Source organism: Emys orbicularis, chromosome 10, assembly GCF_028017835.1.
Source record: "Emys orbicularis isolate rEmyOrb1 chromosome 10, rEmyOrb1.hap1, whole genome shotgun sequence".
Classification (NCBI taxonomy): domain Eukaryota; kingdom Metazoa; phylum Chordata; order Testudines; family Emydidae; genus Emys; species Emys orbicularis.
Window position 1 is genome coordinate 16456178 of NC_088692.1, and position 27495 is coordinate 16483672.

The 27495-nt window shown below is 41.1% G+C and overlaps 2 protein-coding genes across 2 annotated transcripts in view; both read right to left on the minus strand.

Moving 5' to 3' along the window:
- VWA3A (von Willebrand factor A domain containing 3A) overlaps positions 1 to 18571 on the minus strand; it is a 54384-nt gene extending 35813 nt beyond the window's left edge. The window contains exons 1-13 of the mRNA XM_065412408.1: positions 18507 to 18571; positions 18117 to 18243; positions 15641 to 15765; positions 15491 to 15565; positions 13896 to 13950; positions 13064 to 13162; positions 11463 to 11569; positions 11043 to 11168; positions 7564 to 7672; positions 7034 to 7099; positions 5855 to 5980; positions 1037 to 1175; positions 843 to 946 (exon numbers count right to left, since the gene is read on the minus strand). Of these exons, the coding sequence (XP_065268480.1) occupies positions 843 to 946; positions 1037 to 1175; positions 5855 to 5980; positions 7034 to 7099; positions 7564 to 7672; positions 11043 to 11168; positions 11463 to 11569; positions 13064 to 13162; positions 13896 to 13950; positions 15491 to 15565; positions 15641 to 15765; positions 18117 to 18243; positions 18507 to 18571 (1323 nt within the window). The remainder of the gene's footprint in view (positions 1 to 842; positions 947 to 1036; positions 1176 to 5854; positions 5981 to 7033; positions 7100 to 7563; positions 7673 to 11042; positions 11169 to 11462; positions 11570 to 13063; positions 13163 to 13895; positions 13951 to 15490; positions 15566 to 15640; positions 15766 to 18116; positions 18244 to 18506) is intronic.
- A 4982-nt stretch (positions 18572 to 23553) lies between these two features.
- The window catches only part of MOSMO (modulator of smoothened), a 54708-nt gene continuing 50766 nt past the window's right edge, over positions 23554 to 27495 (minus strand). The window contains exon 3 of the mRNA XM_065412401.1: positions 23554 to 24263. Within this exon, the coding sequence (XP_065268473.1) occupies positions 24079 to 24263 (185 nt within the window). The 3' untranslated portion in view covers positions 23554 to 24078. The remainder of the gene's footprint in view (positions 24264 to 27495) is intronic.

Below are 27495 nucleotides of genomic sequence, written 5' to 3' on the forward strand. Positions count from 1 at the left end.
ATAATTCGCAACAATAGGTTTGGAGTCATGGTCTTAGATGTCTGCTCTTCTCTCCCACATATAGCTGGAGCAACTGACTGACCCATATTGCAAAGAGAGCTTCCAGGTAACATTAACTGTAGTTGAGGGGCACTGGCTCTGTATAGTCACAATGCTGGAAAAGGTAGATAGTGCTACGGTCATGTTTCCCAACAATGAGACTACGCGGAGGCCATCTTGGAAAGATGTTGTTTGGAACACAGTGTTTGCAACACACGAATAATAACTTGTCTCCACAAAAACAGTCTACCAAGCACTTTATGAAAGTGTTGGTTGCAACACCCTGGATGAGGTCTTTAGCTCAGATCCGGGTGAACCAGTGCAGTCTACAATTATTTACTCGTAGTCTGCACAGGAAGCTACAAACCTTGCAATTGCACTAGTTCAGCCAGCTGCCTTAACTCTTCCCGCAATGCAGTGCCTGAGGTTTGGAAAATTACCACACATGTGTGAATAATATCTGGCTAACCCATCTGTGCTGCTTTGAAAATTTCAATCAGTATACTCTGGTTACTTATCTAAATTGCCCATGAAACAGTGCATCGGCACAGCAATACTGTAGAAACATTTTAAATATTTCTTTGAAGAATTACAAACATAGCTTAGACATCAGGCTGACTTTTCAGTCAATGGTTTTACCTAAGGACATTTAAAAAGCAAAGAGCACTTGATTAATAAAGTGGGCTCCAGAGAGGAAAGAGCTGCAGCTTTGTGAAAGCGAACATACATTAAAATGAGTCATCACTATCTTGTGTAATAGATGAAGGAATATGGAGGAGGAGGAACAGGTTCCAATTATTTACCTCATGCAGAGTTGATGACACTGTTTTCTGAAGAATAGGCACAAATTCTTCCACAGGTGAAAAAGCATTAGGAGCCAAAACTTGATAAAGGCTTAACTTCTTGGCTATAGCAAGCAAGGAAAATGCTAAATGAAATATACACTTATTTTGTAATCCATGCTTCATACCACATTAAGCTCTTTTATATGCAATACCTTTCAATCCATTTGTCTTTAACCAGGCTGCTGAGGTTTTGGCCAGGAAGCTTGGCATTTGTATAACAAGAGGTCCTTCATGCTTCGGAGGCTTGGGTAGGAAACTAGCAGGCGTCAACTTGGTAAATTCTTTGGAAATCTAGACAGATTTAAAAAATGCTTTATGTAAATATCAGTATTTGTTTTCTCAATTTTAAAACATAGAAGCATAGAAATGTAGGGGTGGAAGGGACCTTGCGAGGTCATCTAGTCCAAGTCCCCTGCACTGAGGCAGGACCAAATATACTTAAACCATCCCTGACAGATGTTTGTCTAACCTGTTCTTAAAAACCTCCAGTGATGAAGATTCTACAACCTCTGTTGATAACCAGTTCCAGTACTTAATTATGCTTATAGTGAGAAGTTTTTCCTAATATCTAACCTAAATCTCCTTTGCTGCAGTTTAAACTAACTTTTATTATTTTTGTTGCCCTTCTGTGGACTCTCTTCAATTTGTCCACATCTTTCTTAAAGTGTGGTGCCCAAAATTGGACCCAATACTCCAGCTAAGGCCTCACCAGTGCGGAGTACAAGTGGTGCATTTACCTCTTGTGTCTTACACACAATGCTCCTGTTAATAGACTCCAGAATAATAACAGCCTTTTTCACAACTGTATCACATTGCTGGCTCATGGTCAATTTGTGATCCACTATAACCCCCAGATCCTTTTCAGCAATACTAATGCCAAGCCAGTTTTTTCCCCCGTTTGTATTTGTGTATCGACTTTTCCTTCCTAAACGTAGCATTTCTCTTTATTGAATTTAATCTTGTTGATCTGAGACCAATTCTCCAATGTATCAAGATAATTTTGCCATAGCAGTTTTACATATGCTAAAATGTGAGGTACCAGTTGCACAGCTAACTAAAAACTGACAGAATGCTGTAAAATATTTTGAACATAGATAACATTTCCAATAATCCCTTTTAAAATAGCTTTTGGAGTACAGCATTCCACTGCATACATTGTGCTAGACACATTGCAAACCTGTGGACTTCAATGGGATTGCACATTATTACTGCAGCACTAGGGCTCAAAAACTGTTCTACATGTTCTTAACAACTCCATAACTATCAAGGGCTGTACAAAATATATAAAAGGAGCAGAAGTGGTGCCCCTCACTGTGCAGTAGTGTAGAAAGTCATGCTTCTTCAAAATAGACCAGATGTCAGTCCAAGGACTAGTGTGCCTGCTGGCCAATTCTACAACAATAGGGAGCCATTTGGATTTGTTCTCCATGGGGCAGAGTTTTGCCCCAGTATGCTTATTAAAATATTACTGTTTATAAAAACTGAAACAAAATTACAGTTAAATTTCTCAACATTATCTTCTCCTCTGGCTGCTGACCAGGGATTTCCTCTCAACTACGCTGAGATGTGTTTCCACTACTGCTACATCTGACACTCTTTGGTCAAACAGAAATGGTTGTGGTTAAAAAACACACCCAGATAATACTTTCTTGCAAACAAAGTACATCATTTCACTTAAACCGAGTCTCCATGCATTTATTTATACTACAGAAAAGAAGTAGGCTTTAGGTTTAATTTAGGTTAAGTTTATTCCCTTTGCACCAGAAATATGTATTTTCTCTCATCAACCTCCCTTGACCCCACTTGCCTCTCCAACTAGCCCTCCTTCTCTTTTCCATTTCTAAGCTCACTGAATGCATTGTCTACAACTTCTTCCTAGAGTTCCTCTCCTCTAACTCCATCCTGGATCCTCTCCAGTCTGGCTAGTGCCCCTTGCACTCCTCTGATCAGTCTCTCAACAAAGTCTCTAGTGACCTCTTCTGGGCCAAACCTCAAAACCAATACTTCATACTCATCCTCCTCAACCCGTCAGCTGACTTCAACCCATGCTTTTTGCTCTTGAAGTTTTATCCTCCTTCAGCCTTTTTGACTCCGTCCTCTCCTGGTTCTCCTCCTACCTCTCTAATTGCTTTTTCAGTGTCTCATCTGGAGAATCCTCCTCATCCTTCCCCTCCAACTTTCTGTGGGGTCCTAAAGGGCTCTGTTCTGGGTCCCCTTACTCATCTCCCTCTCCAATTTATCTCTGGGTAATCACATTAATAAAACACCTCTGCAACTATGATCTCAATGCTGAACAAACACAGATCTACCTTTCTACTGTCTTCTTCTATCCAAATTAAAATCTCAGCCTGTCTTTCTAACATCTCCTTGTGGATATTCAGCTGTCAGTTTAAGCTCAACAGCCTCAATAGGGCCCTGATCCAGGATAGGGACTCCTAGGTGTTATCTGCAATAGAGAGAGAGAGAGAGAGAGAGAGAGAGAGATGTAAAGAAGGGTCTGAATGAATGCTTCCCTGTCAGCTAGCTGGGAGGGGGAGAGAGTTTGTGTGTGTTTATGTGAATACAGTTTGCTCCTGCTCTGCTGAGATATCCAGCAATTACAGTGGTGTTTTGCTCAAAGTAATCAACTTTGGCTGGTGTGGGGTTACAAATCATGTTAGTACTGAATGCAGGGGTAGTGAAATGCTGCTACCAATGTTGTAATTATTGTAGGAATACACAATGCTTAACCTGTCCCAAATGAGAGGGGTCACCCTCAGCTGAAAGGACCTTGTTAAGCCAGGGGCTCGAATGCTGGAACCCTGTGAAAGTAAGAGGGGTGGGGACAGGTGTCCCAGCCAGGTGGTGGGTAGACTCTCCTTAGGAGTCCCCAGAATGGTTTGACCTGTTCCTCTCCGCTGTTCAAAGAAAGAGCTAAATAGGCTTCATTAGGAGACTCTTTTGTTATTTTAAATGCTCAATCAGAGCTGAAATCAGTTGTGGTGGGACTGGGTTTCTTCCCAGAGTTGAAATCACTTGAGATGGGGCAGTGTTTCTGCCCAGCCTGCAAAGAGCTGAAAATCACTAAGAAACTGATTTGCAGAGGTCACAGCAGAGAGGCAGGTGGTAGCAGAAGGTGACTGACAGTCGGCTGACGAACAAGTGGTTGTTGAGGCGGTGAGCAGAGCAAGTGGCCAGCAGGGCGGCTGGCAGAGAAGGGCGGTGGGTGAGTGCCCGGGCAGTGGAGCAAGTAAGGTCCCTCCTTACCTTCACCTGGGGTGGGAGGTGAACTGTGCAGATGCACCTTTGAACTCTGGGTCTGCACTGACCAAGGACAGCAACTGTGAGAGGAGTGCAGAGAAGGGACGGGCATGTTAAAGGGACTTTTGGGTTGCTGGACTTAAGAACCTGAGGGGAAAAGGACACTGCCCAACTTACTTGGGGTAGGTCTTTTGCACATGGTGTATGTTTGTGAACCCTGTTTGCAGTGTTTTCCCAAATTAATGCCAAGTTACTTTCCTCCTTTTATTAAAAGTTTCTTTTCTACACTCAGACTCTGTGTTTGCGAGTGGGGAAGTATTGCCTCTCAGAGGCGCCCAGGGGTGGTGTGTAATTTTCCCTGGTTACTGGGTGGGGGCTCAAGTTGGTTCTGTCTTGTATTGATGAAAAGGAACCCCTAGATATTGAACCTGGCCCTGGTTGCTGCTGGTTTTGCCTGGCAGAAGGGTTACATATAAATAAATTTTCAAAAAGGGATAAATATCCTAATTTTACAGAGCACACTAGAACTTATGGAGAAGAAGATCATGCAGATGGTTCCCTGTTGTAGCTTGTCTGGCCAACAAGTTTCTGGACTGACACAAACTAGTTTGGAGAAGCATAGCCTTCAAAAATACTACAGTGTGGGTTTGTTTCCACTTGGTAATTACAGAGCTGGCAGAAATACGTACCGCACTTGCTGTGCCCTAGTGCTGTCATAACACTTATTATGCCTATAAAATGCTCAAGAATTATCTCCTTACAAAGGAGGGAGTTAAATTTTGTCAAAAATCCTATTCTGGGAGATGTTAAACATATCTAGAGAAAGAAATGCAAGCAGAAGCTCCTATCAGCTTGTGTTTTCCCTTGCCTTAGAAACAGGCATTTCTAGAGTCCATGAGAAAGTCCTAGTGACACCTGATGGAAGTCCTCTTTAACTGCCTCCAAATCCCCTGGAGGAGAGGACCCATTCACCTGCACAGCATTGCCCCTTTTACCTGGGAGACAGAAAAGCGTACTTTGTTTAAAAAAAAAAAAATCTTCTATGAATCTAAATTTAAAAAAAAGAGAGCTGTTAAGCTCATTTACATTAAGGTTGGTAAGCACAGATGAGTTATTAAGCTGTTTCTAGGTTGTAAGGCCCCCAGCAAGTATATGATGGCTAGTGTATGTGGCAAAGAAAAAGATGTGGAATACAAGACAACATAGCTTCTTCTACGCAAGTCAAAGCCAACAGAAAGATGTGATCAAGCAGCATTTCCATCTGAATAAAGCAGTGCAGCAAATTCTTCAGGTGCTTTATGGAAGGAGAGAAAGGCAGAGGAAAATATCCTTTTTCTTTTTCCCAACTTCACCACGGACATGGGGAGGTTGGAAATGGAAATAAAAGTTAATGAATGAGGCTAGCTTTTAGGTAGTCCAGCATTTGTTTTGCTGTCCATTATGGCCACACCCTGTGTTTAAAAAAATATTTTCCCTGCTGCTCTCTTTTTCGGTAAGTATTTCAGTTTACCAAAATAATTGTACCTAGAATGAATCCATTGAGGATCCATTCAAAGCTTTCCCTTATCATTTGTTAGTATTTATCTGATCTTACAAAGTACAGCCAGTAAATAGCATTTAAATTTATCATTGTGTTCTGTTTGTATTCCCTATTCTGATAATTAATACTGAGTTCTGCATGTCTGTGCTATACAAAGATTACCTGAAAACAAAACAAATACTGTACTTACATCTTGTACTCTACCAATAACTGAATCACCAATCCTTCCCTGGAAAGTTTCTTTGATGCTGCTGAGAATATTCTTAGCTTTTTGGGATTCACAAAGCAGTAGATAAACATCGCTACTATCGTAATTCTGTTATGCAACAAGAAGAGGAAAAAAGGTCTAAAGGATTCTACAATTCCTATGTTGTATTCAGTGTAGTTGTAGCTGTGTCGGTCCAAGTTTTTAGAGAGACAATATGGGTGAGTTAATATCTTTTATTGGACCACCTTCTGTTGGTGAGAGAGACAAGCTTTTGAGATGCACAGAGCTCTTCTTCAGCTCTGTGTGGCTTGAAAACTTGTCTCTCTCACTAACAGAAGTCAGTCCAATAAAAGATATTACCTCATCCACCTTGTCTCTCTATGCTTCATAGTAAAACATCAAGCAAAATGCCAGCTCTTCTGACACTGGTTTACCAGTTATTTTATGGGCACTACCAATGATGCTGCCTCGCAGAACAGAGTAAATGTAGTTGTATCTATTAAGATTGTGTACAGAAATTTCTCCCATTATTTAGTGAACATGAAATATTTGAATTAGTCTTCAATGATAAAGTCCATAGCTTTCATGCTACTTAGAAGTTAGACCACTGGTCCCCAATCAGTGGAGCGTGCCCTCCTAGGGTGGCACAGAAGAACGTTCATGGGCCACAGCAGGGCCAGTACAATCCCCATGGGGCGGGGAGGGAGCGCCACCCAACCCCGCTCCACCCTGGCCCCATCCCCAGCCTTGGACCCCGCTGCCAGCCCCCATTGCGGTCCGGCCGGGGGCCCGCTCCCAGCTCCGGCCCCAGACCCACCCCCAGCTGCAGCCCCAGCCTTGGCCCCCTTACCTCTGTCTGTGTCGTCCCCCCGCAGCCACGGCCCTGTTCCTGGTCCCACTATATGTGCAGAATATCTGCAGAAGTCTCCTGCACCCTTAGGAGAGCATTCCTGATTCTTGAAAGCATTTAAGTATATATTTAATTTTAAGCAAGCTCTTAAGTGCTTTCCTGAACAAAGACCTTAGTTACCAATTCTTTTTACTATAAATTGCTACAAAGACGAGAACCTATTTCACCAAGAGTGACTGCATGAAAATAAACAAACAAAAACAAACAAACAAAAGAAAAAGTTGTTCTGTGTACTTCTAGCCTAAACCTACCTCACTCTTTGAAGAATAACAGTGATAACGGCCTCCAACAACTTCTGCAAGGTTCTTTAAAACAGCCTACGTATATGAAGAGAAGAAAAGTTACTTAAGATTTGGGCATCCCAATTTATAGGATTTCTTGTTGCTAATCAGTTCTCTAAAACAAACAGAGTAGCATAGCACCCTTAGCTGTGTGTAGCAAGGGCTGCAAACAATTTTAAGATGCTGTCATCTTTTCTAGGCTGTTATACTTAGGAATAGGAAAACAACTAACATAGCTTGAAGAGACTGATAACAGGTGACCAGATTGGTCACAGATTGGCATTTTAATCCAGAGGTGAAGCCTTAATTAAACCTCTTCCTTCTAAAGGGGAAATATTTCACAGCACTCACTACTGGAGATTGAGGTCCCACAATAAATATTTGAAAACATAATTTAACACTTCCGTAAATCTATTAATGTACAAAACATCTTAACTACAGCTTAAAAGGAAACAAACGACAGGTCATTTTTAAGACACGAACAAAGAATGATTACTTACAGGAGGAACATGATTGCTACACTCATATGTAATGGTGTGTATCAGCAGCTTTCTCCCCACGGTACACTGCTGAATATAGTCAGACAATATTTCCGAAGATTGATCAGGGCTAATGAAAAATGACATCCACAATTCCATCAAACAAAGAGTAGAAAAGGTCATGCTGATAAAACTGATGTGCGTGTGGCAGGGGTGGAGGAGAAATATCAAATTGCAGGAACATAATTTAAGCATTAGGCAAAAAGGGGTACCTGCCATTTTGTAACTTTTCATACATTTGTGTATCTGCTCCCTTTTCAACAGTTCCTCAAGTGTGGTTCTACTCTGAAAAGCAAGTTCTAAAATATGGAATCCTATGAAACTATTTGTCTGTAATGACTTCTGGAACAAATTTTCTTGGTTCACAAGTTCCTGTGTGATGCTGGGCAAGCCACATACAACAAACTTTCCACATGTATTCACTTCCACATGTAATTAAAGGCTGTATCATAATGCATATACACAAAGGGGCCAAACTGGGTCTGCTTGGGCAACATTCATTCTGGCATTTCCTAATTTGAGAGTGCTTGACTTTGAAAACTTTTAATGTTCTTAAGCCTTAACTTTGTATTTCCTAATTTTTTGTAGTTTAATTTATTTATTAGAGCAACTTTAAATGATTTTTTTTGTCTTTCAATTTCCTTAGTTCTTTAATAGAAAAAAAAAATCTTTTATACCTGTGCTATTTAATTAATAAAGCGCTTACACATAAGTTGCCTTCAGTGAATTTACCTCAGACTACCATTTTTATTGCCATTGATCATTGTGAAGCTCCATATTTCACCACTCAATAGCATGTTGACATTGAAAGTAGTTTAATTAAATTGTATTCAAACATAACTTTTTATAAATGCAACTTCAATTTTACTAAAACTTCTAAATTGTACCAGAAAACTGATTAGGGACTCTCAGCTATAATTTCTCACTTTCTTAAAGGTAAACATTCAGAAAGCCATACCCCCCCGCAATTTATAAGAAGCAGATAAACAATCTATATGAAAAGGAGCTGAATTTTGCATCTTATTTTCATATAACCTTTTCTGAGGAAAGGAACAAGCAATAAGAGAAGAAACAGTACAACTTTCCCCAGAAAGGGGAACACCAGAAGCTTATCCAAACTCAGTCTGCTTTCCTTACAACGCCTCCTGGGACTCTTCTTTGTAAGAATATTATAGGAGTCTGAGGTAAACCAGTTATCCAAGGCAGCCATTGTCATGACAACCCAAATAAACTGGAGTGAGAGAGTGATGCATGGCTGATGTCATAATGTTCCTGCTCAAGCACCAACAGGGCGAAACTTATGTGTACTCTGTGTGTGTTTGGAGGGAGGGGCGGGGGGGGGGTTGGGGATGGGGAAGAGAGAGAGGGAGAGGGAAGGAATCAGGCTTTTCCAGTATTCCAGTTTCCTCAAATTTCCTAAAAATCATCATCATTCCATACACATATGAATTAGTGGCTGACCGTTGGTTCAAATTCTCCATAGCATGTTTAGAAAAAAAGCGTTTTAAAAATGGCGAGACACTGAGATGCACACTCTGTAGAACAGAAAATTACGGTGCAACCATAACTCTGATTTTGTGTACTGGTGTGGTTGGGGGAGCACCCCACTGTGGAACTTCCGGGCACCCCACTGAGGCAGGCTTTGGCCCACTGTAGGGTTACCATATTTAAACATTAAAAAAGGAGGACACTCCACGGGGCCCTGGCCCCGCCCCTTCCCCAAAGTCCCCGCCCCAACTCCGTCCCCTCCCCTGAGCGCCCTGCATTCCCCCTCCTCCCTCCCAGCCCCCGTGGTGGCGGCTGCTGCTGCTCCCCCCAGACACCTCAGCTCTGTGCAGCTGAAGAGCCGGCTGCGCTGGGGAAGCGGCCGGGGGCGCAGGGTCTGGAGGTCTGGGGGCTGCCCGGCAAACCGTGAAGCCGGTAGCGCTCGGGCAGCTTGGCTCTTTAGCTACACAGAGCCGAGGTGTCTGGGGGGAGCAGTAGCAGCCGCCGCTGCCGCCGCGGGGGAATCCGCCTGCAGCTCGCAGCCTGCCGGAGCCGCTCTAAGGTAAGCAGGGGACTGGGGCAGGGATGCCGGCAAAACAAAGCTGGGAGTATTTTCCCGGACATGTTCGGCTTTTTGGCAATTCCCCCCGGACGGGGATTTGAGGACCAAAAAGCCGGACATGTCCAGGAAAATCCGGACGTATGGTAACCCTACTGGCTAATTGTCCCTTCAGTCCTATCCCCTTCTGCGGTGGGGAGTGGGTGGGTGGGAGAGGTTTAGTTCCAAAATGTTCTTAAACAAAAAGCAAATCCAACTCAACATTGGGCCATCCACCATTCTTCCCATGGGGTGTACAGGCCCTTTCCTTTGGGTTTGGTTGCCAAACAGTCCCTTACTCGTGTGTGGTTCGCTCCCTAGAGTCTAACTTCTCCTCCCACTGCTGCTCCGATTAGCAGGCCCCGCTCTATGCAACTCTGCAGGCAAAACTCCCTTCAGGCAGAGAGCTCCATCTTCCTTCCTGGCCAATCAGGCCTGAACCGAGCCAGGATCCCTCCTTTTAACTCCCCTCCAGGCTTGGCACTGGCTGCAGGCATAGCAGGGTGGGGCTAGCTGGGCCCAGAAGTTCTCCTTAACCCCTTCTCTGCTGTTGTGGGACTACTGTAAAACCATAATAAATCAGACCTGAGCCAAATCTGGAAACCTTTCTTTGAATCTCCTAAGTGTTGGTGGTTCAGTTAAAATGGAATTTGGATCCTGACTACCCCAAATATCACTTTAGCAAAGCCAACAGTCTCCTCAATGAACCTTTAAAATAAATTTAATAAGTAAATATAATGGAATTAGTCCATATTGGTTACCTATGCACTCACCAGAGTCCTTTATATATTATCCTTTTCTTGCACTCATTCATTTAAATTATGCAAACTTTAAAACGGACACCATAGACTGCAGAATTTAAGTCCAAAATTTGTGTTAGCTCAACACTGGCTGCTGGCCAAAGCATTATGGATTCTATTTTTTAAACCATTCCATCAGCTCCACTGCTCATGATCACAGAAAGTAGATTAGTATGAACACACAATGCTACTTTACAGAGGTCAACGAGCAATTCCAGAGCCATGCACATTCCCACTGAAATCCTCAGCGATGCTGATGAATTTTTATTGACACAATACTAGCGTTAGACATTCTATTTATCAACAAGAGGACAAATTTGGAAAGGAAAACTATTTTCACATTGTTACAGAGAGGATTAGCAAGTAATAAGGATTAAAATAGAAAAAAATAGCACACATGTAAATGAGGGAAGAACTGAAGAAAGGGGGATGTCAACAATGTCTCTTTAAAAGATAAAAATCTAGCCTAATTTACAATTAGGTGGAAAGTATAAATCTGAAGCATTTAATTCTTTATGCAAGTTAACGTTTATTGCCAGTTTAGATAGTGGACCTACCAGCTTCCTACAATAAGAACCAATGAATTCAGTTCCCTCATTGTAAGGACCTTCTTTAAAGCTTTCAGCAAATTGCAGCCTCCACTGGGTTGCAGCTCCTGCACCCACTGTCTTGCTTCATCTAGGCTAGGAAGACAAAATTAAAAAAAGTTATTGTACACTTAAGCAGTATATGGCCTTTTTTATTCAGCATCAAGATCACATACCTCCTGGTTGATGGCTAAGATCTCCTGTGTGATTTACCTGTATGAATGAGCAGACTCACTTGCATTGTACTCACAATTTATTTCTGTATTTTTTCTGGCAAATCACTGAAGGCACAAAACTACAGCTACAATTCATTATGAGCACAACACTGCTCCTAATTAAAAGGAGGCCCTGTTTGAAAACCCATTGTTATAAGCTAGGAAACATACTTACATGCGCACATTGACGTTTGTTGGATTCTCCCATAGAGATGAAATCTCAGTACCAAAGGAGAGGAAATATAACTGCTTCTTATAACACAGCTGTTCATCTATTAGACACTTAATAAAAAAATGTTAGTGAGTTAATATCCCTGCTATCACTGGAGTTATCATATACAAGAAAAAAAATGTGATTTGCTAAAGTCACTTCAGACTGTAATATTCTGAGCTACTATAGAGGAGAACTAGGTTCAGAACTGAAGTGACACAGATTTAGTTTTAGTGTGGCTCACTGAGATACAGCAACTTAACCTAGTCCTTGTGCACCATGCTGACATAGTATTCCCATTCAGTTGGTTAAATGGGGAAAATACATACTGTGTCAATTCCATCAGCACCCTTTAATAGGCAAGCAAATGAGAGAGAAATGATATTGATTCAGAAAGCACATGTTCACCTATTGGGCTGTGATCATATGAGCAACTGAAAAAGAATGAAGCAGCTATGATAGGATGTCAGATAAAAGTAGCTTTCACTTCTAGGGCTATCCCTTAGTTAGGGCATTCTAGGCCCTTGTCAACTGGAGAGTAACAATTTTCTTGAAGTATCTTTACTTATGCTGCACGAATTAACAAAGAAGTAGGCGCCAATCAATTTTAAGTAACCTTCACTGGTATATGAAGAAAGATTGTACACAGAAAGCTTCAAAACCAGAAAATAGAATTGTTATTGTGACATTATAGTGTCTACCTTTAATAATCCTCACTAGAAACACTTTGTAAAAATAAAGAACAACAGAAAAACACACTTTTGTTTCTTTTGGAAGTTGGGGAAGAGACTGTAAGTCAGCAAGGTCCTGACCCAACAAAAAGCACACTTTACTGCAACTGCATCCTATTCTTTATAGGCATAGTACTGCATGTACAACTTGGCTCTCAGGTACTATGAACTATTTCTTTCTATTATGTACATTACTCTAGCACAGGGGTTCTCAACCTTTTTCTTTCTGAGGCTTCCCCTCAACATGTATAAAAACTCCACAGTCCACCACTGTCACAACAACTGTTTTTCTGCATATAAAAGCTAGGGCCAGAATTAGGGGGTAAGAAACAGGGCAATTGCCCAGGGCCGCATGCCACAGGGGTCCCCACAAAGCTAAGTTGCTCAGGATTCGGCTTCAGCTCCAGATGGCAGGTCTGGGAGCCCTGGACTTCAGCCCCACACTGTGAGGCTTCAGCTTTCTGACCTTGGCCCCAGCAAGTCTAACACTGGCCCTGCTTGGCGGCCCCCTAGGGGCCCCTGGAACTCTGGTTGAGAACCGCTGCTCTAGCAAATGCTTTTGAAGCACGTATGTCTGGGGCTGGTTAATATTTGAAGTCAGGTCTTCAATTTTTATTATTGTGGCAGATGCTTAAAATTTTTGAATCTGGATATTAAACAAATAATTTATACTTTAAAAGTGATTAAGGTAAATCTATACATCTCCAGCAAATTAACTGTTGACACTTAGAGTAATATGTAAGCAAATGATTATTACACTTACTTTCTCCCCTGCACTCGGAGAGTCTTATTTAACTTACTTTAAGAGTCAGAGTCTCTTTCAGAATTATTTACCAAAAGGTCTTTCTGGAACTCAAATAGTCGAGGTCCACAACTTATATCCGATACATCAACCAGGAGTCCAACTTTGTTCCCTTTTATAAGGCCGAACACCTAAACATATAAAATGTTCATTTAAATAGTTTGTGCTGATCTAACTTTAAATTTCAGTATGTACCTCTTTATGCTGCCATTTTCATTTAAAATATTACATATTCATTGTCACTGTTACTTTTTAAGCATTAAAAAAAATGAGACAATGACAGAGCAAAAAGAGATAGGAATTTTGAATTCTAGCTTCTGTTCCGAGTGGGCAATACTCCCAAGATGACATGTTTGTTACTTGAGAAAATGAAGGATTACTCAGTTCCAAGTATCCCCATCAGTAGGGTGACCAGATAGCAACTGTGAAAAAACAGGACAAGGGGTGGGGGGTAATAGGTGCCTATATAAGAAAAAGTCCCAAAAAACGGGACTGTCCCTTTAAAAACAGGACATCTGATTTCACCCCCCACCCCCACCCCAGACCAGTCAAGGGTGCTAGCTTTTTGGATACTGCCGATATGCAATCCCTGCTTATATAATCTTTGGAGGTAACAGTCAGAAAGTTAGGGACTATGTTTAAAAAGTAAAATAGCCATCTGAATAAAGGCTCAAAACATATCTTAAATGAAACCTCAATCGAGAAGACAAAACATTGCTCCATTGTGCTCTAGTTACTCACAATATGGGAAAAATACAAAAAAGCTTTCTCGGTGGGATTCTAGACAACTATTAAAGAGTTAATTTATCCTTTAACACCATATGCAGGTTCCCCTTTAAAAGCATATTAAAATGTTAACATTACCTTTCTGCTGTCCTCCAACAGCCACTGAATTCGCTGGTGATAAAGTTCAATTGCTCTGACAAAATACAGTGCACACATTTAAATAATGCATTCTCTTGAATGGTATGTCAATTTAAGTTCAGATCTGTTTTTATCATTGGCCAAGTTTTCCATCACATGCACAACCATCTTCCACAAATATTCTATTTACAACGTTCTCAACTGTGATACAGCACTAGTGGCTGTGGTGTTAATTATTTAAATACTTCTTCCTCTGAACTTCTGTAATTGTTTAAATATCTAATTGCCTTGAAAAAATGAGATCAGCAGAATGCTCTATAATTAGTTGTGTTTGGATAAAGTGTGTGATGTGTGTGTATGGATGAAGGAAAGTTCAGCCAAAAGTCAAATCAATTCATCCTATCTATTTAGCTTATTGGCTGGAGATTTATTTAATCCAAACCGTACAAACTGATTTTTTTTTTAAATGGTAAAGTCTCTTGATTGTGGGACAAAAGGAGCAAATTTATCAGTATTGAAAAATGTTTTGGTGATTCTATTACAAATCTCTTTTTCAATTATGTAACCAAATTTAAAGGATTTATAATTGGGGTGAAACGTAGCATTTGCTGTCCCAGCACTAGAACAAACTGTTTCACAATTATTTTTAAATAACTTGCGTTTCAACACCATACTCATGGTTTTAGAACTGAGAAAAGGTTAAAAGAAAGGATTTTTATAAAAGCTCTTTACTTCCCCGGAATGCAAGCCTATTTTTAATTATTTTTACCAAAATTTTGCAGGCAGCTCATTCACAATACACAGATAGCGAGTCCTGAAAAGGGGCATCCTGAGGAATCTGGGTCTCTGTATCTGATACATGGCAGTAGACCTAGGAACTAGCAGACAGATGTATTTATGGAAGATTGAGAGGAATACTATAATATTATTCTGCAGTATACTGAGCATATTTATCAGATCTGTTCTTTAAATGTAAATCTCCTTGATTTTGGGGGTTTGTCTCACAATTTTAGTGACTTTATTGCTGTTCTTGTTGATTATAAACTGTAAATGAGTAGAGGTTTACGTAGAAAAAGCTCACGCTTCAAACCTCAAAAAAAAAAAAAAGGTTTCTTCCTCCCTCCCCAAAACACACACACACACTTTTTTAGCATACCAGGAATCTGTGTGGCTCAGGTCTCATAACAGGCTATACAGCCTTTCACTGTTAGGTCATCAGTTTGAAACAAATCCAGGTCAGTAGCAAACAAAAATCATTACCCATCTGACGGATGTTCAGAGGCTATCTGAGATGAGTTGATTGTTAAGATCCTATTTGACAGGTATCATCACAAAAGCCACCACCACCAGGGGTTCTAATGGACACTGAGCGAACCCATATTCCCTAGAGATTGCCTTTCAGTACTGAGGTACACTAGAAAGGCAGCATGGGGGAAGCTTTCACAGCTGCTGTTTATGTTTCATTTGTTGCATCTCCAGGGTTGACCCAGCCCAACATCAAATATGAAAAAAAATCATTTTACAACTATCTAAGTTTGGAGGAAGGAAATCACTCTTGTACTTCGAAACTGTAGCACATATTATTATATACTTACTCAGACAGCTTGGATTCAAAATTAACAACTGTCTTGGCAGCAAACTCTATCTGTTCTGTGGCATTTCTTGCATTCCTAGAACGAAGTATATATTTAACATGAATAATATAAGCAAACTGATTGATTAAGAAGGGATGGCATTGTACTCACAAGACAATATTGCCCTTCTTTAGGAGATCTTCTAATGTTAATTGCATGGATTCTAAACTGTGGTTTCTTAGCCATTCTTCTGTGGTTTGCACCTCACTGGATCGCATTTTCCTGTTTTGCGCTCTCTGTAGATCAGAAGCAGGAGAAAAGTTAAAGGTAGTGATAGGAAACAGCAAGTGTTGTTCAAATGTAGCCAGTGCTGAGGGATGGCAGGAAAGAGGTATTATTTAGTAATTAAGCCACTGATACAAATCTACTTGCAGCAAGCAGGAGGCCTTGGGATCTGGAACAGAAGGAATGCTGTCTGGAGTGTATTATAGCAGACACCAAAGAAGGTGCCTGCTACATAGTTTCAACAGGCATTATAGTCTGTTATTTCCTCTTGGAACATAATATATTAGACACTTATTAGTAGCAACATATTAGTGCCCTTTTGCTATGTTGCTCCTAAGCGGCTGTTGCTGTTATTGGGAGTGTCAACAATTCACAATATGGAAAGTGTTCTCAGGGGAAATGTTGCTCGTAAGCAGTGGTTGAACTTACAAGGTGTTGCTGCAAACAAGCATCTGCTGTACATGTAATTCAACAAATAAATCACTGTGATGCCACTAGAGGTCACTGTCCCTCTTCATTTTCCTGTTTCATAATAGCTTAATTATCCATAGAATCAAAAAGAACCATAAGCTATTCCTCTCTTTCTTTTCTTTATTATTTTTTTAAGAAATAACCAACAAAAAGGTAGGAAGATGCAAGAGTTCTATTGCTACATGGAGAAGAGAATAACCATTAAGGACACTGGAGATGATTTTATTGTGTATAATATATACATTTGCTGATGTAAAGCACTGATACTCATGAAAGTTGATACCTAAAATAGAGAAAATTAGATACTCAATAGTATTTGCTTTCATTTCCTTCTCAATTTAAACCCAGCAACATGTGAAAAAGCACATCACGGAGCATAAAGGTAGGTGGAAATTGCAGTCAGAAAAATCTTATTTTGTGAATTTAAGACAACAGAGGAACAGCTGATAAACACAGCAGCATGTAAATGAAAAGAATTATTATAACAGTTGACCTAGCTGGTCCAGAGACTGCCATTAACCGAAGAACCTACTATATTTCAAACATTGGATAGTCCATAGGACTGGTAATGATCACATCTGTACAAATCTCAATAAGGAAAATGGAAAACTTGTTTGCTTCCAGTAGCACCACAATGTGCTAGGCATTTTCCAGTCAGACAAGAAGTAATGGTCCCTACCTTAAGGAGCTCACAATCAGAGGGTGTAAGAGTAAGGAGTACAATGAATTAGTAGAGTGGTCAAGGTGGTGATTGGCCATGTCACCACAATAAGGTTAACAGGATTTTAAATTAAAAAAGGCAGATAATTTTAATTACTTCTGGAATGTACTTATAAGTCTACCAATTTCCCTATAAACATCACAGCAGAATTGGGTCTTTAGGAGGGATTTTAATGCAGAGAGGGTAGAGCCCTTGTCAATGAGCTGAAGAAGGGCATTCCATGCATGGGTATAGTGTGGAAAATAAACATCTCCATGCCTTCTAAGAAACTAAACAATGGGTGAGTGAAGCTGGCATTGCTAGGGGGACAATTCAAAACAAGACAAGGGTACATAATTAGTTATGCAGGGCTTTGAAACATTGGACAAGAAGCTTAAATTTTACCTGTGGGGGGAGAAGAGGAACCAGTGGAGGGATTTAGAGGTGAGGACATAACATGATCAGAACAACGGACAAAGAAAATAATTTTAACAGCAGCTCTTTGAACAGATTTGAGAAGAGTGATGTGGATGTTAGAGAAGATGCTGCAGTAACCAAGATTAGATACAATGAGAGCTTTAATAAGGGATAGAAAGAGAAGGCCAGATTTTAGAGATGTTGTGGAGAAAAAAGCCAGAAGGACTCAGACATAGCTTGGACGTGGGGGGCAACATGTGAGAGGAAGGAGTCCTGGAAACACCAATATTGTGGGCTTGAGCGATGGAAAGGTTAATGATTTCGTCAATGGTGATAGAGAACGGATAAGAGGGCAGAGAGGGGATAGAAAATAAAGAGCTCAATATGGAAGAAGTTCATTATGTATTTTATAGAAGGACAGGAAGACTTAAATTTCCTTAGCCTGATTCATTGATTTAAAAGTTGAGGAATTGGGGTGGAGGGGAAGGGGGAGAGTAGATGAAAATTTAACGAACAAAAAGTTCATGGATCTAAACATTTATAATTTTACCTTGCTTACAGGCTCTCAGGCAACTTAGCCTCAAGAGATATACCTGCTGGTACACAGATCTCCTCAAGAAAAGTTGCCTATATTCATTGTGGCTTTGGTGATAACAATTACTGTGTTCTTTTTTGTGAATGCATAAGTGATAGAACATTAATTTTCTGTCTCCTCACATATTCCCTTCTATAAATGTAATGCATCATCTGAGGAATTACTGCATATTTGCTTACCAGCAGGTCTTGTGTCTGGTTGATGTGTGTAACCAGTAATCCATTATCGGGCTCCAAATCTGTTATTGTAATATCATGCCAGGATGGTTGGCCTTTTACCGGAACTGCGTCAGATCCCATGCTTACCCTACAAAATAAGGCATTTCAAAAACTGGGCAGTTGTTTGCATCACTGAGAGTGCTGTTGCACTGTCGAATAGTCCATTTATAAAATTGTTCATCATTACCCATAAGAATGAAACATTCTGGTATCTGTTGAACAACTAAGAATTCTTATGCTCCATTTTAAGCATCCCAATATACATATGCATGGAAAAATGTAGTCTGCATCACCAGAGATGTATATATTTCCATTTAAGCATTTCCCCTAAGGATTTTGCAACATCCTTACCCTACTTTTTCCAAGAACTGATCATTGTCCAATAACTGAGCCATTTTTCTGGTTTGTGCATCCATTGTATTATGACCAAAGATTTAACCTTCTTTAAAAAAAGAGACATAGCATTAAAGAGTAGAAGTTTAGAATATCAAGAATAAAAGCTATATATAAATGCTTGATACAAGATATCACTCTCCTAAGATTATAGTCCCATAGACACAAATCAACAGAAACCACATACTTAATTATATTGCGTGCAGTGCCTGTGACCAAGAAAATTAAAAAAAGAAGTGGATGTTATTCTTTGATTATTATTACATAATATGCTTGGAAACCATTTTGCTAGAAGTCATTCACCAAGGGTACCCTGCCAGTATGAAGCACAAATGCAATTTTTAAAGCATCTTATATGTCACCAGACAGACACGTATGTCAGCACACTAGCCGTGTGTACTTTGGGTTTATCTTTTGGTTGGACTGTCCCGTGTACTTCAATAATAATGGCAATTTAACTATTCAAGACAAGTTGGGTGAGGTAATATCTTTTATTTGACCAACTTCTGTTGGTGAGAGAGACAAGTTTTCGAGCATACACAGAGCTCTTCTTCAAGTCTGGGAAACTTACTTGGAATGTCATAACTTAATACAAGATGGTACAGATTGATAAGCATAAGTAGCTACTGGATTTATGGCTTGTTATAACAATCTATAAAAGCAACAAGTAGTCCGGTGGCACCTTAAAGACTAACAGATTTATTTGGGCATAAGCTTTCGTGGGTAAAATAACCTAATAACCCCCACCAGCTAATTCCCCCCTTCCTTTCCTCCTTATGACCGGGGAGAGGTGTTAACGGGCCACTTCAGCTTGAATGGTCCCTTGAAATATGTTGACTACTTATGCTAAACTCTCTGTTCCACCTTGTATTTACCTCTGAGTAAGTTTCCCAGCCCTGAAGAAGAGCTGGAAAGCTTGTGTCTCTCTCACCAACAGAGGCTGGTCCAATACAAGATATTCCCTTACTCCCCTTGTCTCTCTCCTATCCTGGGACCCACACAGCTACAACCACCCTGCATACAATGTAACTGTCCGTTATTTTACAGCCATGCACACCACTGACTATCTGCATTAGCTCTGATCTGACATTTCCTTCTTCTGAGCAAAGACCCGAGCCCCAGGGGCCTGACACCCTCAGCGCCCAGCGCAGTCAGCGGGAGCGGAGAGCGCGCAAAAGGCGCCGGGTCCGGCCCGGGGAAGCCCAGGCGCCTCTGAAGGGACTCGGGAGCTGCGCAGCCAGAGGGGGCTGAAGCATTTGAACCTTGGCCGGCGCGAGCCCGTTCGAGTTCAACTCGCCCCGGCTTCTGCAAGAACCCGCCACCCCCGCCCCTTGCAGCTCTCCGGCCTCACCCGCTCCTCTCCTTCCGCGGCTGGAGCGGGCCGGACAGAACAGGGCAGCCGGGCCAGCCGTGTGTTACCGCGTCGCTAACAGAAACGGGAGGAACTATTCCCCGCCCGGCAGGGGCTGGGTGTCCTCCCCCCCCCACCAATGCCAGGGAGTGGTACGGTCCGCTGGGCAGGGCTGCGGCGCTGCAAGCCGGCCGGGGTGGGCGTGTAGGGGCCTGGCATGCCGCTTCCCAGCCCAGCCGGGGCAGGTAGGTGGCGGCTCTCCAGGGCCGCCTCCGGCGGGGGCTGCAGCAGGCGCGGCTCGCAATCAGTGCAGACGGGGCCAGGCCTGTCGTAGACAATTTATTTTGATAAACTTGCTCGATAACAAAAATACAAGTGAAGAAAAGTCTGTTCGTTTGCACAGTCTGTAGTAGCAGGTGCCTGGCCATCAGCGCCTGAAGTGTCCTAGGCTGGGGGAGGAGACCGCTGCAACACAGATTTTCCCGCCGCCCAGGAGCGAGTGGCAGGCACCTCTTGCCTTCATCTTTTCCATCCTTCGCACCGTTTGCAGAAGACGGCCTGGAGTGTAGCCAGGCTTCCTGGTGAATGGGCATTGTCCAGGGATGGGCTGCAATGCTTACACAGAGGCTCTGAAACAGCAGTACCGGTCCATGGAGTCGGGGGGCCTAATCCTGCAGCTGAGCGTGTCACTCAAGAGAAACGCCCATTGAAACTAACCCAGAGAGAGTTCTGCTTGAGTAAAGGCAGAAGCAGGATTAAGTCGAGAGTTGTTACACAATACCAGCATTTTGGACCAGTTGTTAAATGCCTAGAGGCTCAGCAATGAAAGTCAAATGGTGAATGGGTTTGTAAATGCTTTCAGAGAATCATACTGCCCAACAGAGAAACTAAAAAAGCTTCTAGTGAGTTATTCCTTCTGTCTTCAAGAAGCGTTGTACAGACACATTTACAATTTTCCTTTTTAAAGTATTTTAAGTTTCTGATTAGGATTTGAGGTTAACAGATAAAACTACAAAATGCATACATAAATTGCATTATGCTGTGATATTAAACCTTTCAGGTGATAATGAAATGAAGACTACACAAGAGTGTGCTGTGACCTATAATAGAATAAACTGTCCTTCAAAATATATAAAATGGCTGTCAGAGTCTGAAAAGTTTACGTAAACAACAACATGTAACATGGATTATTACCTTTGGAGAAGATTCATACTGAAACATTTGCTTTAATGAGTTGAAAGTCTACAGATGTTTAGGCATGTTCAACAGGAACTTCCTGTAGTTTAAAAACTAATCCTTGTGCAAATAAAACCTATAAATAGTATTCAGCAGATTTTACAGTGATGCTCTTAGGTATGAAAAGAATGCACACAACTTTAAAACAAAAGTAACAGACATAAATTTGACAAATGATTGCACCATAGAACAGTGTTTTATATACAGTTTACAAGATTTGATTTTCTGCTATAAATTAATACTGTACTATATAGTACTTAGTGACCTTATTAAAAAGCAACTATTGACAGCTGTCTCTTTTCACTTACAGGGACATTTTTAATGCAAATGGATCCATCTAGTTGTAGACTGAAATGCCCAAATATTAACTAAAACAGCCTGCTAGCTGAAGCGATGCGGTCTTTCAATGATTCATAGGATTGGCTAACCCACTAAGGTTCCAGCCAGCCATTCATGGACTGGATATGCTTCATGATAAGTGTTTTTTGTTTTTTTTTAATTAAATGGTAATACATTTTAAATATAAGCTTAAATGATGATTATTATTATACAGGATGTCACTAACTGAAATAAGTAAACATGGGGGGAAATTCTTAGCAGCTGAGAAACTCTTCCCCCACCCCCATGTCTGTGATCCAGTTAAAATATTTTATGGAACTATTTACAATAAGACTGACATTTCTGAGGGGGAAAAAAAGCTATTAGCTTATCAAATTAATGAGTGAGCTATGATTCATTGTTAACACATTATATCAGGCTATACCACCAGTCTTATAACACTGCTGAAAACATTTAGACCCCCGTCCTGCAATTGGATCTACCCAGATTGCATCCATATACAGAGCTCCATTGATATCAGTGAAGCTCTGGATTGCCTGTGCAGCTATGACTGCAAGATCAGGATCTAAATTAAAAACCAATCAAATCTGAACTAGCAGTTCCAGATGAGAATCTGGCTGTATATTCTTATACTTCAGAAAAATGTAGAGAGATTTTGATGTGAAAGCTTCCTTCGGCCTGTGGGTGAACTGATAAGAGATTTTTCTACAACCAAGAGAAAGTGATCCAATACATCAATCAGGTAATTTTTCCTCACTAATATACTTCTAATGGCACACAGGTCAATATAATTGTATAAGGTATCTCATTTCTAACACTTGTTTCTGCCATGATAGCTGTTTTTTCCCCAAAATAACTATAAATACATTTCAGAAGCAATATAATCATCATTCTTACCAGTTTCACTTATGCCTTATAAAAGCATAAGTTTAAGTAATGCAGCTCTTTTCATAAGTACATTTGGACAGACACTTTGTTGTCAAGAGATACGTTTGTCAATACTTCCCCACAAAAAGATTAAATATTAACTGGGGAATAAGGGCTTGATCCTGCAAGCAAGCTTCCTGGCACATCAATCAAAGTTTTGTGCTAATAAAGGTCAGATTTTAAGTGAATATTGAACTATACAGCACTATCCATGGATCCAAGGTTTATACAGTTCTTGTATTTAAAGAATGATTTCAGGGGAAAACTTACACTCTGAATTCAGATGGTCCTTATGCCCACACTTTTATCTTCAACTTTAGTAAACAAGGCATATGGACATTAAAAACAGTTATATTGCTCTTTTTTGGTAAAGAAGATGAATTAACTTAATACTCACAAGTGAAAATAAATTCATCCAACTTTACTACAGAATAGTGTTTTTACAGGTTGACCTAAACACTGAATGTTATATGCATTAGAGAAATTTACCTATGGTAAATTGCTGTGCTTGAACATGTATAAATAAATTCATTGTTAATGTAACAAACAAAGCAGTAGAAAAGAGACTCCCTGTACAACAGTTGCTAATAATTTAAATAGTGTCAGTTTCCCAAAATTAGGATTTTAACTTTAAGGTATGATGTGATCTCACCTTCTACCCTCATATACAAATAAATTACCATACAAAGAATTTTAGCTTAACTTAAAATTGCACCTAGAAAGGCATGGGATTGTTTGTACCTATTACAAAAACCTGTTAAAATCAAGGGCTGCTACAAAGAATGAGGTAAACTGAAGACTCTCAGCTATGTGGCCTTCAGAGAAATGGCTTTTTTCTATTGAGTTCTAGTTTTGCACACCACAGTGTTCTGCTAGCAAAGCGTTCTGAGTTATCTTCCAGGAACTGTTTGTGTGTGTGTGTATATATATATATATATATATATACACACACACATACACATATACATACACACACACACACACACACACACACACACACTATACTGCATCAGCAAAATATGTGTGTGTGTGTGTGTGTGTGTGTGTGTGTGTGTATATAAATATAAAGAACCCCCCCATCCCCCAAAATATTTCTTAGTGTTTTTCTACAGCTGAAGGGGGATGTATGTCATTTTTGTTGTTACACACATTGTAAAGAACATATTTTGATCTATTGGCTTCTTGGTGCAGTAATGCAAGATGGATTCATTTTGGTGCCAAAGACTTTGCCCATCAGAAAGAAGATGTAAAATGCTAATCTCCTAAATTGTGAGGCCAGCCTCACTTGAATTCCTTTGCAACCCTCTGGTCTACCACAAGGTTCATAAATACTTTGATTTTCAAATTGTTAGACGTTAAAAACAGATACAGTAACATGGGGCAATATGCTTCTCAGTGTAAAGCATTCTTCTTCACTAGTCCCTATCACAGTGCAGACCTGACTGCATTAATATGCTCAGGAGATTAGTCAACGATGTCTGTATTTGGTTATGGGAAAGGCTCTCTTCTTTTTTTTTTTTTTTTTTTTTTTTTAAAGTCCAAAGTGCATAGTGAGAACAAGTCAAAGCATTCCTCTTTTCAGTAAGCATTTGATAGTCTGATCTAGGCTTTCTCCTGAGAATGCAACTCTGATATCTTGCTCTCCTCCGAAACAAACTCATGCAGTTCAGATATTCATCAGCCAGGTAAACAAACTTTGCCGGCAAATAGAAGTCCCACTATTGTAAAGAAAATGGATAAGACAAACAGTACATACGAGGACCCAACCACTGTGTTGTTGGGCAATTTATATGGTTGACCTCCAACTTCATTGATGTAAAATCCTATTGGAAATATTAGGGCTGCCATGCAGAATAGGATCACTGCAAAACAAACAAACAAACAAAATCAAAGTTAGCATCTTGTTGAAAGTCAAAATGTTTGCCAGTTTGTAGGGCACCAATGTCTAACTCACAGGAAACCAATCATGTGGGACATACCCTGATCTTAACAGATCCCTGCTCTCTGTTCCAGAGGAAGGTGAAAAAAAGACTCAAGTTCCTGTCAGTATGCAATGGCACAAAGTTCATTCCTCACCCCCAGTTTATTAATCATTTGAACAATGTTCAGAAGAGCAAGAATCACTGTTAAAGAAGATGAATTTAGGAGAACACATTCTTCCACCATTCATGAATCTAATCCGATCATCATGCCTCAGAGCATTTTACAGGTAGTCATCCCCCCAAAAGTCAATGTAGACTAACGTTTAACATTGAAGAAACTCACTTTTCATTATTAAAGAGTTGCCTTTTCCACAAATGTGGTTGCCCTCTCCTATTCTGCCACACAAATGCTTTACACATTTTCTGTACATATTTTGCTAACAATAGAAAACACAATTGTGTGCCACTACAGTTTCCTTTAGATTAATTAAAATAAACCATTGTTTTCTAAATGCTGAGACACTCAGCCTAGAACAGAAATAAAACATTCTGTTGAAATCTAACCTCCTCTGTAAAAGGCTCCACGTTCAGACTACACAAATACAGAGCACCAAGCAATTGTGTTTTTTTTATTTCACTTGCACAGTTATATTAATATGCATGGATGGTGTTGCTTTCAAACACACATCACATTGTGTGCACACAAAAAAATGTCACTATAAAAGCCACTTATTAAAATTACATAAGTGATTTCACTCCTTCAGATGCTAGTATGGGCTGACATTCCTTGCAATACATTTTAATACTCTACCCAAATCCACTACACAGCATCCAATATGGTCTAGCTCTGCTGACATCCTCTGTTTTTCTGTAAGTGCTTATGGCATAAATAATCTATTTAGTATTGACCATGAGAGTCTGCAGGATACTAAGATCTTGACCAAGGCATAAAATGATGTCCTGACATGGCTTTTCTACGAAGCAACACGATTTTCTTCATGATAAAAAGATCAGATGTTGATTGTTTTGATGCTGTATTTAAGGCTATATAAATAGGTGAAAAATAGTATAGGGCAGATACAGAATTTTAAGTGGTAGAGTCATACAAGGCAATTATTAGGCTCTCTGCTTCTGCAAATCAACTTTTATGCTTTATCTTGAAATAAAGTTAAGTCACAACAAATAATTGTAAGAATTTCCAATATCCACTGACCCAACAACTAAGCCTACTATTTTGGGTGACGAAAAACAAAAAAACAAAAAACAAACCCAACCCAAACCTGCATTGCCCCCACAAAAACTAAGCTTAACTTACACCAAATCATCTTCCCTCCTTCGTAAATCAATTCTAAAACGTAGCCACCTCAAAAATCAATTTAACCCGCCAATCAATTCTGCCTCCACCTGAATAAGAGTAATTAATGCAAGCTCCTCCCTCCTGCCACAATCAATCAATTAATGCTGGGCCTTACTTCTCTGCAGAGTACAGACAGTCCTGTACCAGGGTTCTCTACAGCACACTCCACCCCAGCTGGTGGAAAGAGCAGCAGCTCCAGGGAAGCTCTACTCCTTACCTCACCTTCCCATCTTGTGAAAAACGTGTGGGCTCCAGCTGCTCTGCTCCCTCCTGAAAAAGGTGCTGTGGCTGCTCTGCTTCCCCAGCCTCCAGAGACAAAACCAGCAGTTCCACTTTCCCACTTAGCCCACAACTGGGCAAGAGCTCTAGTAGGGTTACCATACGTCCGTTTTTTCCCGGACATGTCCGGCTTTTTGGTAATCAAACCCCCGTCCGGGGGGAACTGCCAAAAAGCCGAACATGTCCGGGAAAAATACCGCCGGCTGGGCACTTCCCCTCCCGCGGCTGCTGTGCTCCTCCCCTGACTCTTCGGCTCTGTTTAACAGCCGAGCTGCCCGAGCGTTACCGGCTTCGGGCAGCCCCCATGCCTCCGGACCCTGAGCTGCCGGCCGGGAACTTCCCCTCTCGGGCTCTGGGGGCGCAGGGTCCGGAGGCATGGGGGCTGCCCGAAGCCGGTAGTGCTCGGGCAGCTCGGCTCTTAAACAGAGCCGAAGAGTCAGGGGAGGAGCACAGCCGCTAGAGCCCGGGAGGGAAAGTGCCCGGCCGGGGGCGCAGGGTCCGGAGGCATGGGGGCTGCCCGAAGCCCGAGCGCTACCGGCTTCACGGTTTGCCGGGCAGCCTCCAGACCCTGCGCCCCCGGCTGGGCGCTTCCCCTCCCGGGCTCCAGCTGCGCTGGGGAAGCGCCGGCCGGGGGCGCAGGGTCTGGGGGCTGCCCGGCAAACCGTGAAGCCGGTAGCGCTCGGGCAGCCCTTTTCGTGTGGCTGGGAGGGAGGAGGGGGAGTTAGGGCGGGGACTTTGGGTAAGGGGCGGGGAAAGGGCAGAGTTGGGGCGGGGCCGGGGGTGGAAAAGGGGCGGGACCAGGACCCCGTGGAGTGTCCTCTTTTTTTATTTTTTAAATATGGTAACCCTAGCTCTAGTCTCTCTAGATGAGCCAGTGATGGGCTTGTACAGCACTAAGGAAAGTTATATTTACATTATCTATACCTGCTTTAATACACTTACAAAGCTTCAGTTTGTCCAGATTTATTGCTTCCTGTCTGTTTCTTGACATACGAATGTTGAAAAAAATCCCCCACTCTCTATGAACCTTATGTGTATTCAAGGCAGACATTTTGTTGCATCTCTTTAGACCTCAAATGTCTCTTCATAAAACTATGACTGCTAAGTTCATGGCGCATCACTGAAGAAAAGATTTGTTAGTGTTTTTTTTATAGAATAGCCTTTAAATTCTAGTTTAGGTCATATGTGCAATGACTTCAAACTATTGCCCAAGTATTTTTGCATAACATAATAGGCTAATTTAGCATACTTAGACCAAGACTACAACAGCAGCTGCATTTCATGTCAGGACTGACATGCACTATCACAATGGTTCTCAACCTGTGGTCTGGGACCCCTGGGGGGTCTGCGGATTATGTCTAAGTGGTCTGTGAAAGACTTAGCCTGAAAACTGACTCAACAGAATTCAATTATATATACAGACAATATTTAATATTCAAAAGTCAAATTAGCCACTAGAGGGAGCCTATACCTCCTATTAATAAATTGGCAGAACTCTATTTTGCGATAGGAAGGAAGGGACTTTGAACCTTTAGA